This window comes from Pelobates fuscus, chromosome 3, assembly GCF_036172605.1.
Source record: "Pelobates fuscus isolate aPelFus1 chromosome 3, aPelFus1.pri, whole genome shotgun sequence".
Lineage (NCBI taxonomy): Eukaryota > Metazoa > Chordata > Amphibia > Anura > Pelobatidae > Pelobates > Pelobates fuscus.
The window spans coordinates 380,282,025-380,301,897 of record NC_086319.1 but is presented as its reverse complement, the minus strand read 5'-3'; the positions used below and the strand labels follow the sequence as shown (position 1 = coordinate 380,301,897).

Sequence of the window (19,873 nt, the reverse complement as noted above, 5' to 3'; positions counted from 1 at the left end):
GGCAGTCACTGTGTTAGTCGGTGTGAAGTACTGGGTATATATGTGGCAGTCACTGTGTTAGTCGGTGTGAAGTACTGGGTATATGTGTGACAGTCACTGTGTTAGTCGGTGTGAAGTACTGGGTATATATGTGGCAGTCACTGTGTTAGTCGGTGTGAAGTACTGGGTATATGTGTGGCAGTCACTGCGTTAGTCGGTGTGAAGTACTGGGTATATATGTGGCAGTAACTGTGTTAGTCGGTGTGAAGTACTGGGTATATATGTGTCAGTCACTGTGTTAGTCGGTGTGAAGTACTGGGTATATATGTGGCAGTCACTGTGTTAGTCAGTGTGAAGTACTGGGTATATATGTGGCAGTCTCTGTGTAAGTTGGTGGGAAGTACTGGGTATATGTGTGGCAGTCACTGTGTTAGTCGGTGTGAAGTACTGGGTACATATGTGGCAGTCACTGTGTTAGTCGGTGTGAAGTACTGGGTATATGTGTGGCAGTCACTGTGTTAGTTGGTGTGAAGTACTGGGTATATATGTGGCAGTCACTGTGTTAGTCGGTGTGAAGTACTGGGTATATATGTGGCAGTCACTGTGTTAGTCGGTGTGAAGTCCTGGATATATATGTGGCAGTCAATGTGTTAGTCGGTGTGAAGTCCTGGATATATATGTGGCAGTCACTGTGTTAGTTGGTGTGAAGTACTGGGTATATGTGTGGCAGTCACTGTGTTAGTTGGTGTGAAGTACTGGGTATATATGTGGCAGTCACTGTGTTAGTCGGTGTGAAGTACTGGGTATATATGTGGCAGTCACTGTGTTAGTCGGTGTGAAGTCCTGGATATATATGTGGCAGTCACTGTGTTAGTCGGTGTGAAGTACTGGGTATATGTGTGGAGGTCACTGTGTTAGTTGGTGTGAAGTACTGGGTATATGTGTGGCAGTCACTGTGTTAGTCGGTGGGAAGCACTGGGTATATGTGTGGCAGTCACTGTGTTAGTCGGTGTGAAGTACTGGGTATATGTGTGGCAGTCACTGTGTTAGTCGGTGGGAAGTACTGGGTATATGTGTGGCAGTCACTGTGTTAGTCGGTGTGAAGTACTGGGTATATGTGTGGCAGTCACTGTGTTAGTCGGTGTGAAGTACTGGGTATATGTGTGGCAGTCACTGTGTTAGTCAGTGTGAAGTACTGGGTATATATGTGGCAGTCACTGTTAGTCGGTGTGAAGTACTGGGTATATGTGTGGCAGTCACTGTGTTAGTCAGTGTGAAGTACTGGGTATATATGTGGCAGTCACTGTGTTAGTCGGTGGGAAGTACTGGGTATATGTGTGGCAGTCACTGTGTTAGTCGGTGTGAAGTACTGGGTATATGTGTGGCAGTCACTGTGTTAGTCGGTGTGAAGTACTGGGTATATATGTGGCAGTCACTGTGTTAGTCAGTGTGAAGTACTGGGTATATATGTGGCAGTCACTGTTTTAGTCGGTGTGAAGTACTGGGTATATGTGTGGAGGTCACTGTGTTAGTCGGTGTGAAGTACTGGGTATATGTGTGGCAGTCACTGTGTTAGTCAGTGTGAAGTACTGGGTATATATGTGGCAGTCACTGTGTTAGTCGGTGGGAAGTACTGGGTATATGTGTGGCAGTCACTGTGTTAGTCGGTGTGAAGTACTGGGTATATGTGTGGCAGTCACTGTGTTAGTCGGTGTGAAGTACTGGGTATATATGTGTGGCAGTCACTGTGTTAGTCAGTGGGAAGTACTGGGTATATGTGTGGCAGTCACTGTTTTAGTCGGTGTAAAGTACTGGGTATATATGTGTGGCAGTCACTGTGTTAGTCAGTGTGAAGTACTGGGTATATATGTGGCAGTCACTGTTTTAGTCGGTGTGAAGTACTGGGTATATATGTGTGGCAGTCACTGTGTTAGTCAGTGGGAAGTACTGGGTATATGTGTGGCAGTCACTGTTTTAGTCAGTGGGAAGTACTGGGTATATATGTGGCAGTCTCTGTGTAAGTCGGTGTGAAGTACTGGGTATATGTGTGGCAGTCACTGTGTCATGGGATGTCTAGCACACAAAGTAACCGTCTCTCTCTCCCTCTGTTAGTCAATGTAGTAGTGTGTAACACAGCCAAGGCTCATGGCACAGGTTGGTATAGGGGCGCCTTAAGTTAGGTAGCACGTGGCTCTGAGTAGAGTATATCAGGAAACAAAACTATATCAGTGACTCGTGGCACGGTGTAGACAATGCTAGGTAATACGTGGCAACTATTTTGGGGCAAAAGGTAGTACAGGGTAACGTTTATCAACAGACAGACTCCTGTACTGGGAGCCAATATCAGGAAACAAAAATAAGGAAACACTCACAGTGAGGCCTTTCTGACTGCACTAAGTATACTTCCCTCACAGACACACCAATAGAAAGGTTTGTTTAAGGGCACGCTTATTTAAGAAGAAGTATCACAATGTTTCTGCTCACATGATAAAGGGTCCAATGTGAGCCCAAACATTGTTACTATTCTTCTCCAATTAATCTGCCTTGGACTACACTCCTGACTTTGTGCTCAGTCCTTTCTACTGTAATGTCAGAAAACTTGTGAGATGGCACATGGCACAAGCAAGCATTTTTAGGCATAGCGTGGCACAGGACCTTACTGGAAGGCAGAGTGTGGGATAAGGCAGTGTGTGGCACTCATGGCACATAGTATAGGATTGAGGATTAGGGCCAACTGTGTCGAGTAGTCTAGCTTGTACTGTGCCATGTGTTGCCTGACATGTTTAAGTATTATGTATACTATGCCATTCAACACTGTGCACACTGTCAGCCAGCACATGGCATTGGGCACACTATGTCAGCCAGCATGTGGCATTGGGTATACTATGTCAGCCAGCACGTGGCATTCGGCACACAACGTCAGCCAGCACATGGCATTGGGAACACTATGTTGGCAGCATATGGCATTGGGCACACTATGTCAGCCAGCACATGGTGTTGGGCACACTGTCAGCCAGCACGTGGCAGTGGGTACACTATGTCAGCCAGCACATGGCATTGGGCACATTATATGGTTACACTACGTCAGCCAGCACATGGCATTGGGCACACTACATCAGCCAGCACGTGGCATTGGGCACACATCAGCCAGTACATGGCATTTGGCACACTATGTCAGCCAGCACGTGGCATTGGGCACACTACATCAGCCAGCACATGGCATTGGGCACACTATGTCAACCAGCACATGGTATTAGGCACACTGTGTTGGTAGCACATGGCATTGGGCACACTGTGTTGGCAGCACATGGCATTGGGCACACTATGTCAGCCAGCACATGGTATTGGGCACACTGTCAGCTAGCATGTGGCATTGGGCACACTACGTCAGTCAGCACATGGCATTTGGCACACTATATCAGCCAGCACGTGGCATTGGGCACACTATGTCAACCAGCACATGGCTTTAGGCACACTGTGTTGGTAGCACATGGTATTGGGCACACTGTGTTGGCAGCACATGGCATTGGACACACTATGTCAGCCAGCACATGGTATTGGGCACACTATGTCAGCCAGCATGTGGCATTGGGCACACTATGTCAGCCTGCACTTGGTACTGGGCATGCTATATCAGACAGCACATGGTATTGGGCACACTATGTCACCAGCACATGGCATTGGGCACACTATGTCACCAGCACATGGCATTGGGCACACTATGTCACCAGCACATGGCATTGGGCACACTGTCACCAGCACATGGCATTGGGCACACTACATCAGCCAGCACATGGTATTGGTCACACTAGGTCAGCCAACACATGGTACTGGGCACACTATGTCAGCCAGCACGTGGCATTGAGAACACTATGTTGGTAGCACATGGTACTGGGCACAGTATGTCAGCCATTACATGGTATTGGGCACACTATGTCAGTCAGCATATGGCATTGGGCACACTATGTTGGCAGCACATGGTATTGGGCACACTGTTAGCCAGCACATGGTACTGGGCACACTATGTCAACCAGTACATGGTATTGGGCACACTATGTCAGTCAGCATATGGCATTGGGCACACTATGTTGGCAGCACATGGTATTGGGCACACTATGTTAGCCAGCACATGGTACTGGGCACACTATGTCAACCAGTACATGGTATTGGGCACACTATGTCAGTCAGCATATGGCATTGGGCACACTATGTTGGCAGCACATGGTATTGGGCACACTATGTCAGTCAGCATATGGCATTGGGCACACTATGTTGACAGCACATGGTATTGGGCACACTATGTCAGTCAGCATATGGCATTGGGCACACTATGTTGGCAGCACATGGTATTAGGCACACTATATAAGCCAGCACATGGTATTGGACACACTATATCAGTCAGCATATGGCATTGGGCACACTATGTTGGCAGCATATGGCATTGGGCACACTAGGTCAGCCAGCACATGGTATTGGGCACACTATGTCAGCCAGCACATGGCATTGGGTGCACTATGTCAGCCAGCATGTGGCATTGGGCACACTATGTTGGTAGTACATGGTACTGGACACACTATGTCAGTCAGCACATGGCATTGGGCACACTATGTCAGCCAGCACATGGTATTGGGCACACTATGTCAGCCAGCACATGGTATTGGGCACACTGTCAGTCAGCACATGGCACTGGGCACACTTTGTCAGTCAGCACATGGTATTGGGCAGACTATGTTGGCAGAACATGACATTGGGAGGACTATGTTGGTGGCACATGGTCCTTGGCAGGCTCTGTCCCTCAGCAAGTTGTACTGGGCATCCTATGTCAACCACCACATGGCACTGGGCACCCTGTGTAACTCAGTACCTAGCATGGAGCACTGTCAGCAGGTCACACGAAGCGTGGCAAGTTATCTGTGTTTGTGAATGGCATGGACAGACAGTGTTGGCCACCACATGGTACAGAGCACAGGGTGTGGCAAAGGGCAGGCTATTCCAGGCAATGCGTGGTATATGGCAGCTGATCTCAAGTAGTCAGTGGAGCAGGGTACGCCATGTGAGGCAGTGAGTGGCATAAGGCAGACTATGTAAGGCAGCCAGTGGCACAGTGTATGCTTCATCAAATACCGAGTAATATAAAGCAGGCTATTAGGGCAGCACACGGCACACTGTACATGGTATGCTGTGTAAGGTTACAGAGGGGTGTAAGGCAGGTTATGTTATGTAGAAAACAGCACAGGATATGTCAGCATGTCCAGGCAAGCTAAGGCAGACAGTGGGTGGTACATGGCAGCCATGTTAGTGACTCCAAATGTGCAATCACAGGTGGCATGGGGCAGGTTATATCACTGGCTCCAGAGAAGTTATGGCAGGATAGAGAGGCATATGGCAGGTTTTATCAGTGGCTCGATGCAAGCTGTGGCACAGGGCAAGTAACACTGTGTGTGGCTACAGTGTGCAGTTTGTGCAATGTGTCTCATTAAACAGAATATAACTTATATCCCAGTAACATCATGATAGCCAGTTAGCCTCCACATTATCTGCTTAAATAGTAAATCTACTTTGCTTGGTGTTTAATCTGTTGACCTTTTTCAGAAGTAGACTCTGTTAGGGTATGGTAGATCCTGTGACCCTGAGAGCTGTCCTTCAGCACTTGAAACAGCCGTGAGCCATACCTTTCATTAAGGACCCAGTTCTTATTTACTGAAGAAAATGGAAACTGCTATCTATAGAATTATCATATTATCCAACAGTAGAAATGTCTGGGGAATCGGTTATAAATCCCAGTAAACCAACTCTGCCATCGTAGCTTGACCGTGAATGACCAACAAGACCAATATGGCCAACGAAATACAAAACGCCAAGTATAGGATGTCCTGTGCTGTAATAATATCTCCAGAAAAACCAGGCCAGGGGGCATCAACCCACCATATTGGCCAGCCTGTCCTATTGTTGGTTCTGGTTCTATATAAACAATACTAGTAGGACACACACCCTACACAGATCCCCCAAACAGGCGTGCTCACACGCGTGCTCACGCACACGCCCAAAGCCTGCCATGTCTCCTCTATTGTTCTCAAGAACCTTCTCTCCTCCTCCTCCTCCTCCTGCTCTCCTCCCTTCCCCCCCATGCGCCTGTGGGTACCAGCTGCAATGGGGCTGGGTACTGTGAGATCAGCTCGTGTCATTAGGGTCTTTCTATTCATGCATCCATGCATTATCCATGTATAGATCTATAGACAGATATAGGCAATTATGACTGCATAGCTAGAACATATAGTATCGATAAGGGTTTCTGTACAGGGCCATATATATATATATATATATATATATATATATATATATAAATCTACCTTTCTATCATCTACCTATCTGTCTATCTATCTAATTAAGGCTAAACATATCTTCTAGTGTGTGTGTATATATATAAATACACATACATATATACAAATTAGCTATAAATACAAACCAGCAGCGTATTTCTACATATACAAAAACACGAATACATTGTAACCTACCTATTTTCTAGCTATATGAGTAAATCTGTCACTCCTATATAACATGGCAGTACCATAGCGCCCCAAGGACATATTGTGCATGGTTTTAGCTCATGCCCCCCCCCCCTCCCTCTCCATCCTTTCTTGCTCTCTCCCTCCCCCTCTTCTGTCCTTTCGTTTGCTGCATTGTAAGACGCATTCGAGTCCCAAATGGGACTCCCCTGGGATGTCTCTCTGCTTCCCTCCACCCTTCCATCCACTTTTCCACCTCCTCCTCCTCTAATGCCACACAGAAAATAACCCTGTAACCTCCTTCTTAACCCTTTCTACACAAGAAGCACAATAGGATCAATCAGATGGTATGAAAAAAAAGATGGCGGCACTTACAGTCACCATGCTTAGGGAACGCAGGTTGGACCCTGTAGATTTTCGGTTGCGTCTCTCTTGCCTCCGTGTCCCTTTCTTCACTGCTCTGGCGTCCGAGGTGCGCCTGCCCACCCCGCCGCTCCCCTGCCCCCTCCCGGCGGCCGTCACGGGATCGATTCAAGAAACCGAATTGTAAAAAAAATGTAGAAAAATAAATCTGTATCAAAATATCCCCTCAGATTGAAAAACAGGGAAAAATGATAAGCGCAGGCAAGGATGGAGAGGTAGTAATTGTGGTACAGTGGGAGGGGGTCTTTGTCTGGAAAGAAGAGGAAGGGGGGTTTCTAGATTTTGGAAAGAGGGAGTGAGAGAAAGGGAGAAGGGAGGGGTCCAAATTGTTTCCCGGTGTCTTTATCCCAAAAGTGGTGTCACCTCGCTCTCTGCATCTGATCGGTCCAGTCCCCCCTCTCCTGTCTTATATACGGTTCTCTTCATGGTGCAGCTCACTCTGCTATTGGCTGAAGATGAAGGGGGGGGGGGGGGTGAAAGGAGAAACAGAGGGGGGTTGGAGGATGTAAATCTCTCCCTCCTCTTTTCTTGTGATATTTTTTTTCCTTTCTTTGCCTCAGGCCCCCTGAGAAGAGGGACACAGAGGACTGGCCTGTCACACCTGCCAAATAACTCTTTATTCCTCTACACATCTTGCTCTGCCTCCATCCATCGCCTTCTAATCCTTCCTCTCCTTGTCCTCACTCTCTGTATCTTTCTCCCCTTCCAATTGATAATCCCTAGTATCCTTTTTGTTATCCAATTTGTCTGCCCTTGTCCTAGTCTCTCCCCCAGTTATCATCCTAATCATTTATAGTCTGGCACAATTTATGTTGTCTATGTTTCGTTCTCAAGCCCTGCGTGACTCTTCCCTTCTGTCATTCTTTCCAAAGTATCGTTCTCTCTCCATCACCACCCCACACATTGCTCTTCCTTTCTTCCCATAACTGACTCTAACATTCTACCATTCCATTCAATACATCCCTTACGTTCTATTCCTCTTACACCTCTATCTCTGAGCTGATCCTATCTCTGTTTGTCTCACATCAATGTGTGATCAAGTGGGTGGAGAGAGGGTTAAATCGAGCTTTGTTGAATGCAGAAAGAGCTTTGGTCCCATGTGTACCACTGTTACACGATCACAGTACCACTGCTTTTACACTGAGTGTGCATTTAAATTGACACGAGCTTAGATAGGACTGCAACATGTTTCCAAGCAATGCTTTGCTCACCTAGCTGGCATTTAAATTGTTAAAGGGGAAAGGAGCAGAAAATCCCCCCAACACACACGCTCCCTGCAGAGGGTCCTGTATTGTGCTACAGACAATAGGAGGAAGAAGGCAATGAAGTGGTGGGGGTCTTGGACCATTCACGTCCCAGCTGTATCACTCCTAGATTGCATTGCTGGCCCAGCAGCACCTGCCACTCCCTCTTCTATTTAAACATACCTCTGCCATTCAGTCTTCAACTCAGGAGCCTTTTTGAAAAATGCGAGAAATGTACTAAAACCCAAACAGGGGCGAGACTTGGGGGTTTATTCACTATACACAGAATTGTAGCACACTGAAAGCCACATGGAACATTTTAGGGTACAATAGTTGATCAGGAAAATGTATTTATCCAACTCCGTTATGGTCACAGCTGTTGGCTGTTTTTTAAAATTCAGATTTGAATTCGATAGAATTTCGGAGTTTAATGAATTAGCCCCTTACTGATTACTTGACACAGTCTCTGCAGCAGCTTAACTGATTATTGAATCACAATCACAAAGTTATATAATGAAATGTAAATGGGTGCTTGTTATATTGGTACTTTAGCAGACAATTACAATTTTATACAATGTACTGGTCAAATGACTAGCAAATGTATTGGTATCATTTTACAAATATTAATAATGTCACTATTAAAGATTTATGTTTATACCACTATGCCATAAGTTACACTTACTGAGTTAAATGAGAGTTAAAACGCAGGACTTGAAATGCGTTAAAATGAATTCAAATAAATTAATAAAAAGTTTATGGCCGAATGAAAAGAGAATGTCCCCCAAAATTATATTAAATAGAATTCAGGGCTGCCTGAAGATCTTATTAAGTAGTCCCCCTAATCCTCAACACTATGGGAAACAGTAAGAGGGTCAATAAAACTTTTACTAGTTTGTTGCAAAATTGTGCTTCAAGCTGTTTTTTTTGCCTTCTTTTGGATCAACAGCAAAAAACAGATGTGAGGACGGCTGAACTTGATGGACGCAAGTCTCTTTTCAGCTATGCAACTATAATTATACCTACGTCACACTGTTTAATTCTGGAGTCATTTGGAAATTACCTGTGACTTCATCCAGTTTCTAATCTTCTTGACACCCCCTCTCGGCTGTTTCACAGGGCATTTGGGACCATTTACGATGGACTCAATACAGAGCTTATTGGGCTCAACTGGCAGGATGTTTAGTGAAATTTATAGGATTGAGAATTTAAAAAAACTAGCCTCCAATGTTGGCCCTGATAGTAGCACAGTTTAATTTTATTTCTCACAACTTTACTTTGAGAAAAAAAAAAAAATGAATCCCTCCATATGTGCTCATGGCAAGACACAGTAAATGTTAACACAAAGTGTTATAAACATATGATGGTATTTTTAAGCAAATATCATCAGTATATATTAGATTAGCTAAATGGATAAATTGATAGATAATATGCTTTTTTTTTTTTTTAAGCTTTGCACTGCAATGCCCTAACAACTAATATAAAACCAGTAAACGTCGTGGTGGCAATCAGCTGGCACACTAAGCAGTTGTGTGAGGCCATTAATACGCAGTCAATCCGCCAATTGGAACGCAAACGTGTAATTTTATCAATGCATGTCTAGCTGTACCATCAGAATTGTCAGTAGGCAGATTAAACAGCTGCCCACAGGCATCTTTCTGATCAGGGCATCTAATTGGGCACCACAAATTCAGCTTACCATTTTTAACCACTGGGAGTTGTTTAACCCCTTTAAGGACCAAACTTCTGGAATAAAAGGGAACCATGACATGTCACACATGTCATGTGTCCTTAACCCCTTAAGTACACATGACGTGTCTGACATGTCATGATTCCCTTTTATTCCAGAAGTTTGGTCCTTAAGGGGTTAAATGCAACTGGAATGGTAACGCAGGGCGAGGTGCAGGTTTAGTAAGCAATGTGATGTAATTTGAAGCTCTTAATATTTATCAAAGTGTTCTGAAAACGTGACGGTTACGTTCTGCCAGTATTATGATTTTATTTAGAAAAGTGACGGTTTTCTTTACAGTAAATATCTTCAAAAATGACAGGGCACACAAAAAAAAAAAAAAAAAAAAAAGAGCAGATGAAAAAAAGTCTGACAACTATATTGTGCCAAAAAGCACAACGAGACGTTGATAACTCTCCTCCACTGTAGTAGCTGGCTGAGTTATAAAAAGGTAAGGCTTCCACAAGTGTCATATATTTAGTATTTAATATTTTATTCCTGGGATAAGTGGGGCTTGTTAGTTGGAGGTGTCACCCAACTGTAAATGAGAGTTTAATTGTGATTGTCTTTTTTTTTAACTTAACGAATATTTGTAAAACTTTGAATAGACTGTACTATAGAGGGAGGATCTATGCCTATGGGTACCTGAGATATTAGTTATTGTTAGAATATTTTGTAAAAAAAAAAAAAAGGTAAAGTATCGTTTACTGTATTCTGTAATTCTTAATATTGTGTGTGTTTATTTAATAGTTGACAAAATTCAGGTTTTACAGACTAGGTAGTAGATACCTGACATTACCTTCCTGTGGAAGCAGTAAAGGGCAATCAATTAAAACCTATGAGGAATGCTTTGTAACTACACAAGAGGTGAGTAGCCAACACGCACTATTGTTATACTCACTATTCTGTGAATCGTCTTCAATCCAGTAACAACAAGAATTCGAAGGAAAAAGTCCAGGACACTGTGTTGGTAAAAATTTACTTTAAATTTTTATGTGCATGTTTTTCACTCCTGTGGTGTACGGGACCCTTTCTCGGAATTCTTAATTACCCGGACATAGAGCCATCCTGGAGGACAATCAATCAAAACCAGGATTCATAATGGGCAGCTAGGCAAATTATCTGTAGAACGCACATCTTTGTCTCTATATCATGGTTTCTGGGCACTGTAGGGCCCCGAATATATTCCTTCTTTTAAATTCTCACCAGTGACTCAGGAGTTAATGCCGAATGACAAAACTGGCCGCATCAAAATAGTCCAGTCAACAGTTTTACTCTACTATAGTGAATTAAAGTGAATCCGTCACTCCAAATTGTGTGAAACCAAGTTTATTTTTAGATTGGCATTGATCGTATGTTGTGCTGAGATATTATTGACAAATGTATTGATCAAAAGAGATACCTACCTGAAGATCTCTTCCTACTCCTTCATGACGTCCACCAGGAATATCCCCAGCTGATGTCCATGGTATGTTATAACCATCTGGTGCATGCAGGTGATGCCGCTGCACACGTAGCCCCCACCGGACTCTGTATTATATAGGTTTAACTAAATGTTAAGATAGTTAAAAAAAAAATGGATTTACTTGTGCACTATACATTAAACAGAACTGTGGCTACTCTAATTATAAATGAAATGATATTCCTTACAAAGTGACCCCAACTGAATAACATGGAAGTGTGAATTTTTCGAGAATACAAAGTTCCTTCACTTGAAGTTCCTAACAATCTGGAACTCTCAGGAGCAAGGGAAGATATACAAGTAGAGATTTCTATAAAAATGACTCCATAAATATTGGTATGACCTGTGAAACTTCTATGGACTTTGTTCGTTGGAGAGTGGTTTGTTAAGCTCTGCCTCATACATACCCCCACAATAATGTAAGTTTACATTGTTTGCCCCCCTACCATCCCTGCTGGAAGCAGGTTTTTAGTATCCTTCAAAAATATTTAAACTATCTGTCAGCCTTCAGAGTGGAGTGTATACACGAATTTCCTGACCATGCGCCTCTCACACTATTCCTCTCTTCTGATAGTAAGCTTCGTCGTGTTTCTCACCTCTTCCTCTTTACATGGAACTACACCCATACAGATTCAATCCCTGCATGGACACGCGGCCCACTTAGGGATGCACACTACACAGCTCACCTGGACACTATTCTTGATATCTCCACCTTGCCTTCACTTTCTTGACCATGGGTCTCTCCAATATCCTTATCAATCAATCAATCAGATGATTGATTCTATTTGCTCTTTATACTTGGTTAATATATACGCGTTTTTTTTTGCTTCCTACTTGATGTCCTATATGATCATAGTGATGGAATACTCATTGGCACAGTTGTGTGTGCATGAATATTTTATTATTGGTATTTTTTCCTGCAGCCTATTGTCTCAATGCACTATTCCTCTAGATCAGGGCCCCCCGAAAGGTAGATCCCCAGGTGTTTTAAAACTACGGCTCAAGTGATGCTTTGTCATTCTAAACGCCTGTAAAGGCATGCAGAGCATCATGGGAGTTGCAGTTCTACCACATCTGGACATCTACTTTTTTGACCCCCCTGCTCGAGATTGTAAGCTCATGGGCTGTCTTCCTCAACACAGTGTTGGAGGTGTTGCTGGGATTGGACTGAATCCCGTCACGGGAAGAGTTCTCTTCTCGTATAGTTTCAGTGGGTTTAATTACCGTATATATCCCTCTGTCTGTAAACCCACCATATTGCTTGATTTGTAAAATACAATAAATAATGCTTTCAGTCTCAGTCTGCTGATTGATTTCCCGATCTTTGCTGTCTGCCTTGATACTTGCATGACCTTGATCTAACTTTGGATTTTCACCTGGGTTGACCCGGTTCCCTGTAGCTTTGTCTCTGTATCCTCCTATACTTGTATCCTCTCATATCCTCTACTTAGCAGAGAAGGGTGTTTGGCACTTGCAGTGAGATATCCAACATCATGAAGCTTTTCCTGATATGTTTTTGTATTTAATTCCCCCCCCCCCCCATATTTCAAAGAGGAAACATCAGCATACACTTTAATACTTATAATCCTGGATTCAATGACTTTATACTTATCCTAAAATCTGTTCCCGAACTATAACTATTCATGCAGCCGTTTTCTCTTCATTGCCATCTGCGTTATTATATTTAATCTGTTTAAATACCTATTGCCCGTGATGTTGGAGCAATCAAAGTACCTTAAGGAGCAATCAAAGTACCATAACCACTACAGTACACTATATGGATTATGGCGTCCCATTTGATAACGTTTCTGTGGATATCCCTGCATATGTCCTCTATTGCAATCCATGATGTTTCCATTTTCTTATGATCACAGCTGATCAGGTGGAGGGAGGTGTGTTCTCCCCTGAGCCACCAAGGCCATGGTCTCACCAACGAGGTTCGGCTTGGCCAGAGGGTAGGTCAAAGATCTTCCTCGTGGGCTAGCCCAGTCTCCTCCTGTGGGGGACTCTAAAGAAGAGAGGGGGCATATTGCAGGCAGTGTTCCCCTTACTTCCTGCTGCTTCAGGTCACAGCTCCTGCCTAGCCTCCGGCTCGATGTTCACTCCAACCCCTCCTGCAACTTCCTTCGGCCCAGGGCCTTCTCCACACAGCAACCCCTCTGTCTCCACGTCTGACCTGTAGGCTCCTCCAGTACTGCTGCTGTAGTACTACAACTCCTATGACGCATTGCAAACCTTAAGGTACTCTGGTGATTTTCCAAGCCTAAAGGGACACTATAGGCACCCAGACAACTTCATCTCATTGAAGTGGTCTGGGTGCAGTGCCCTTGCCCCCTAACCCTGCAATGTAAAACATTGCTGTTTTAGAGAACCTGCATTAATAACTAGTGGCTATTTATCAGGCACTTCCTTGCTTTTCACAGAATTTAACTCCATGAAAACAACGCCAGATGTCCTCACACTTTACATGAGGACATCCACCATCGTCAAACCCACATGGGAAAGCCTTGATTTAGTGCATTCCTATGTGGAAAGAAGTAAGTGAAAAAAGGGTGCTTAACCCTTTCATCACCGGGGGGGGGGGGGGGGGAGGAGGGGAGGGCAGGGGGTGGACTGGACCTTTAGCTAATGGCAGAGGAACACTATAGCGTTAGGAATACATTTTTGCATTCCCAATGCTATAATGTTCCTTTAAATCTGTCAAAGGCTGGGAGTAGTTGTACATCTGCAGGGGCCAGTGAGTGTGCCTGCATGAGTCAGTAACTGCGTGTAGGGGTTCAGTGAGTGTGAGTGAGTATATTGATCACTGAATACGTGTGTGCACAAAAGACAAAGTTTTAATTTATAAAAGTCCATATTTTTAAATTGTGGGAAAGAATTATGTATGTGTACATATATACGCACGTATATAAATATATGTGTATTATAATAAGAATTATATGTACCGTATATATGTTATAAGATGAATATAATGTGTACACGAAAATGTACTTTAACACGCATGAATTAATAAACACGTACATCCGACGAGACGGAGGTGGAGGAGGGTGGCCTTTGGGGTAACAAGGGGGGTAAATCCGACTCTGCTTGTCCCCTGGTCAATCAGCAGAGAGTTGTGTGCGGCTGGCCTCTCACTCAAACAGTGATTCTCATTTTCATATGAAATCAGTAGAGGGGATTAATTAGAATCCCTCTTATTAAAGGAACACTATAGGGCCAGGAACACAAACATGTATTCCTGACCCTATAGTGCTAAACCCACCATTTAGGTGACTTGCTCCCCTCCCCCTCTCCCCCCCCCCCCTTAGCCCCCTTAAAAGTTTATAAAACTCACCTTATTTCCAGCACCATGCTGGTCCCCTTTGCTTACATCATCAGAATTGCCAATTTGTTTGCCAATCCAATGCTTTCCCATGGCAAGGGTGTGTGGCCAAACATAGTTTTGGCCAATCAGCACCTCCTCATAAAGATGCATTAGGAGGTGTCCCTAGGGACAATGTACACACTGCCTTTTCTCTGACAAGGCAGTGTTTACATTAAAATGCCTGAGGGCAATGATTATACTCATTAAGCTGTATTTGTTCTGGTGACTATAGTGTCCCTTTAATTATATATGTAAATGAACATCCCGCACTGTCCGTACAATGAGAAAAAGTTGCCTCCATGACGGTTTTGAAACCATTTGAGCAGCAATACAAAACTAACTTTCGTTTCTGTAAAATAAGCACATGCATTTCTATGTAGTTCTGGACCAGTAGAACGTGCAACACCTACTGCCTGTGACTAAGGACGGTTTTCTATGGCTCCCCTCTCCGTGCTGTTTGTCTGTCTGTCTGAGAGTTCCAATAAAGCTTCTGTTATCGCTCATTTATTTCAACGCCCGGCTATTTGCTTTACTCCGTTATACACCGGCAATCAAGACTAAATGATGAATGTAGCCTTCTTTGATTTGTTTTGGCAAGGCAGTTTTTTTTTCCCTTTTCCTAATAGAAATAAATGTACAAAATTCACAGCAACACTGGATTTAATGAACCAAAAATTGCAAAACATCAGCACTTGGAAGCAAAAATGCCTCGTCAGCATGATAAAAAAAAAAAATAACATATCACACTGCATGTATCTATAGTGTAAATTACCATACCACCCTCTTACAATTCTGGTAATTAACACCATATATGTGCGCCCGTGTGGTGTGAATTAGTGTTTTTATCCCGATAGTGAAACCCTCTGTTGCATCGTTTTTAATTAAAAAGATAATGTAAATATTTTATATATATATATAAAAAAAAAACCAACAACAAAAAACAACAACATGAAATTGTTGAAACGATCGCGCCAAAGGACTGTTTACACAGGTTTTACCAAAGGATGTCACAGAGATCCAAAAATACATTCTTCTGACTTAACAAAACATGCCACAATTCTTTTTTCATGCATGATGCTCTGCAGTTAACCTGCTTGAAGTATCCTTTTACGTCTGAAATTGCTGCCATGTATGTAATAAACTCCTACTGACTTTATTTAAAGGATCTCCTCTGTACATATAAAATAAAGGTCTGCCACTGTGGGAAGCAGTGAGTGAGTCACTAGCCAAATACTCCTACGTGGATCAGATTGAAAAATGCAGACTTTGGGCCGGGAGAAAACAAATACAATATAGCAAAAAATAAATAAAACACTTTTTTTCTTAGAAAATATGTTTTTTGTTTGTTCCTCTAAAAACCGTGTTTTATGCAGATTCAAAGCTATTAATTCATGAATATTAGCATATTCATCGGGTCCCAGTCTAATGTTTACTGTAGCAGTAATGGTTTTCTAAGTGCAATGAAGTTCGATGAAGGGTCCAAAGGAGGCGTTTTACAGAATTAATTCACGATAACGACATGGCAGAAAAATGAATCACTGAAGTAATCAGAAAATTGCTGAATAAATCTCCACGTTAATGTTATGTACATTAAGTTGGTCCCTGCAAAAAATGGAACCACTGATAATTAAAAGCAAATATTAGACTTCTGGTTCTACCACCATCTTGGCTGGCCGCACTTTACGAGAGCTTGAAGTCTACTCCACAATCCTTAATCATCCGGCATTCAAACCATCGCCTCTGCAGGTGCACAACTCCCTACCGGAAAGCCACCTCAATCTCCACCTCACACTCTTTGCTTTCTGAAGGGAGTTAGAAGCACACAACTTGTGATTCTCGGACACCCGAACTGGAGTTATAGGCCGACAAGCAAGACCGCAGCTGTCCACACTCTTTCCTGACCAATTGGGCCTTCAACAACAATGCCAAATGCGATATTTAAACCAACGGACTACTACACACTGCCACACGTCCTCCAATCAGGTCTACCCCTTTTATTGGTAATAGAGTGTAAATTCTTTAGTTATAGTTGTTTTCTTTTCTAACCACAACAATTACCTGACTTGCCTCCAGTTCACACTATCCTAGTGAAGTCATGCTCTCACAGGTCACTATAGAAAACAGCTCTCAATCCAATGCCCTCTTCACGAGGACAATCCACCCTCACCAAAACAGGTTGTCTCTTAGGGAAACTGGCAATGTCAACTTACACTGTTCTTAGAGGGGTTCTAAGCCCACTATTCAATCAAATTTAACTACATGGTCTATCAGTTGACTCCATTAACCAAGCTTGAGCAGTTCTTATACGTAAGCCGGAAAGGGATTATGCTCAAATAATCTCCTATAGACTCATATCAATCCTGAATCTCGACTTGAAGCTTTTATCTGGTATATTTGCCTCTCAACTACAAAGCTTTTTCCCTAACATATTAACTCCCCACCAATTAGGGTTTGTCTAATAACAACATCCGGTGGTGGAGGTGAGACAAGCTCTGGGGGTGATGGCGCAATCCTCTGGTGGGATGCCCTCCCCAAATTGTGCCTGCTTAATACGTTTAGACATTCGATATGGTGGTCTGGCCACATCTACTAAGGGTTTCTTAAGATTTGCTACTTTGGATCCACCTTTATTGCATTTATAAAAAAAAATACAGAATAGGTCTCTGTCACGTATTCATCCGCTTATAAAAATGTGATTAATGGCATTTACTGTCCTGACAGGAAAAGTTGTGCCGAGCAGCAATCAAATCCACAGGAGGGTTTGTGCTGAGCAGCAATTATGCAAATGGGAACCTTTTGGGTCAAAAGCCGATTACAGCCTATCAGATCCAGAGGAGAGGTATTTAGGCCCAGTTCTCATCCTGCTCAGTGCCCTGTCGTGGTTTCCCTTGTGGTTGTCCGAGAGCGCGTTATTGATTCTGGTTATTCTGGTAATTTGACTTTGGCATTGTTTTTGACTTCTCTGGTTTCTGGCATTCCCTGACCCCTGTCTTTTCCTTATCGCTGTGTCTCTTTCTGTATCCCTTGACCTCGGCTATTCCTGACTATTCTTTGGTACGTTAGTCTGGCCATTCTAAGGTCCGTTATTCGTTACCTATCAGTCCTCTGTGTTACACAATTCTACGTGCTGGATCATACTGTAATCCTGACAGGCTCAAACTTGCATAACCAACATGCCACTTAGATTCCCCATATGTAATAATTTCCCCCTGGTATACTTCTGAGGTGCTTGTGGGCACACATCCTTTCCAAATTCAGCATAAATGTTTGTTGTCCTACTCCCGGTCTTCATAAGAAAGTTCTCCAAAGTCGAGAGAGAAGGTAATGTAATGTTAAAAGAAATTAAAATCTTGTTCTGGTGGGACAAATTATCCTCTTCCTTCTGGTAGTGGAGGAAGATCTCTCTGGCTTTTCTATCACCCCAAAATTGAGAGTGTTGTTTAATTGAAGTACATTTGATGTCATGTGATTGTGATGTACCAATGAAATCTGACATGTAATCTCCATGCAATACATTCTCAATAAAAATGTTATGGAAGAAAAAGCAAATAATAAAAGGGGAAATATCATTTCTCAGGAATTTATACCATTGAATAATACATGAAAAATTACATATAACTTGTGTTAACCTTTTCTTTCAAATGCTCTGATTTCTTTCAAATTTATGTTAAAGATTAAGCTAATTACATCGTAATCCAGTTCAGACAAGGCGGAAGAATATATAGAAACATTGTTTAATATCTCGTCTTCTCTGTATTCTTTCTCTACGCTGAGTGACAGGTGGAAAGGACAGAGTTTATAACAATGATAACAATGATTGACAGGGAGCTAAAATGGAGGCGCCCATTGCAGGATAAAGAGATGCCGATTTCTACATTTAATTTACGTTTTTGAACTTCACAAATATATATATTTGTTATATGAAGTGATAAGTGAAGATAATTTTTAAACACACTGGGAGTGACAGTTTCCATTACATGTCTCTTGGCTCTTTAAAGGGACCTGTTATGCCCAAAACCACTATTGCTCTTTTAAGGAACATTGTATTTAATCTATAAACTGCCAGCAGTTTTGCTAACAAATGTATAGATTGGGTGAAAACCCTATATCAAAGAAGGATTTTCTCCCGTCTGTGAATCAGGCATAGACTTTATGCCAAATAATTGATTGATAAAGGAGAGCAAAACACACTTCCTCAGGTAGTCCTTCTGCTCTCCACCCATAGCAACCAGCGCGCATGCAAATAATTTGCATAAAGGAAGTGTAAACATTAGATGATTCTTTACAGGAAGTGTTTAGGAAGGCTGTGCAAGTAACATGCAGGGGTGTGTGGCTAGGGCTGCATAAACAAAGGGATTTAACTCCTAAATGGCAGAGAAATGAGCAGGGAGACTGCAGGGGCATGATCTGTTCACCAAACCATCTTCATTAAGCTAAACTTGTTTTCATGCCTATCGTGTCCCTTTAGCTATTTAACAAACAGTTTCACTTAAAAGTTAGCTGATACTATTTTTGTTTTGTGTTCTCTAAATTGCAGTGGCATTCAATTAAATAATGCTGTTATACATTTGTGTCTGCATACAAGGCTGTTAAAGATATGGAAAGAGGATGGAGTGCAATGCATTCCTTGATTGTTTCTGGGTAAGTATAAATTGATAAGAATTTATAGAAGTGTACTTGAGTGTATTTTTAAATAAAATGTAATAATCCAACAAACATGCGACAGGTGACAGGTCCACTTTGAACTTTATGTGTTAGATCTACGCCAATTAAAATGTAGAACATGAATATGGCTTTAATTTCATATTTTTAGATACATTATTTAAAATTATTGAATATTTTATGATATATTAATATTTTTTTTTACACAATATTTTTTTGTTATTGTACTGTTTTTAAAATATTTCTTAAAAAGTTGTTTTCTAAAAGTATTAAATAATTTCAAAAGCTTAATCCCAAAATATTAAATTCAGGCCTATATATGATGCAACATTAAGGCCAGTGAGTGTTTTATATTTCTATGCAGAAAATAGCAGCAACCTTTTCATTTAGAAGCCTGTATTTATCATTCACGATGACAGCAACTAGAAAATGATATCCCTATTTTTTACGCTAGGTCCAATGGTTTCACAAAATATTACAGTCGTGGAAGGGATCTAGATATTACTT

The 19,873-nt window shown here is 42.4% G+C and overlaps 1 protein-coding gene across 15 annotated transcripts in view; it reads right to left on the bottom strand.

Annotated features, from left to right (window-relative positions):
* ELAVL3 (ELAV like RNA binding protein 3) overlaps positions 1 to 7,295 on the bottom strand; it is a 60,668-nt gene extending 53,373 nt beyond the window's left edge. For all 15 annotated transcript variants that reach the window (XM_063449528.1, XM_063449532.1, XM_063449534.1 and 12 more), the window contains exon 1: positions 6,861 to 7,295. In XM_063449528.1, coding sequence (XP_063305598.1) covers positions 6,861 to 6,869 — 9 coding nt within the window. In that variant the 5' untranslated portion in view covers positions 6,870 to 7,295. The remainder of the gene's footprint in view (positions 1 to 6,860) is intronic.
* Positions 7,296 to 19,873: the final 12,578 nt, after the last annotated feature.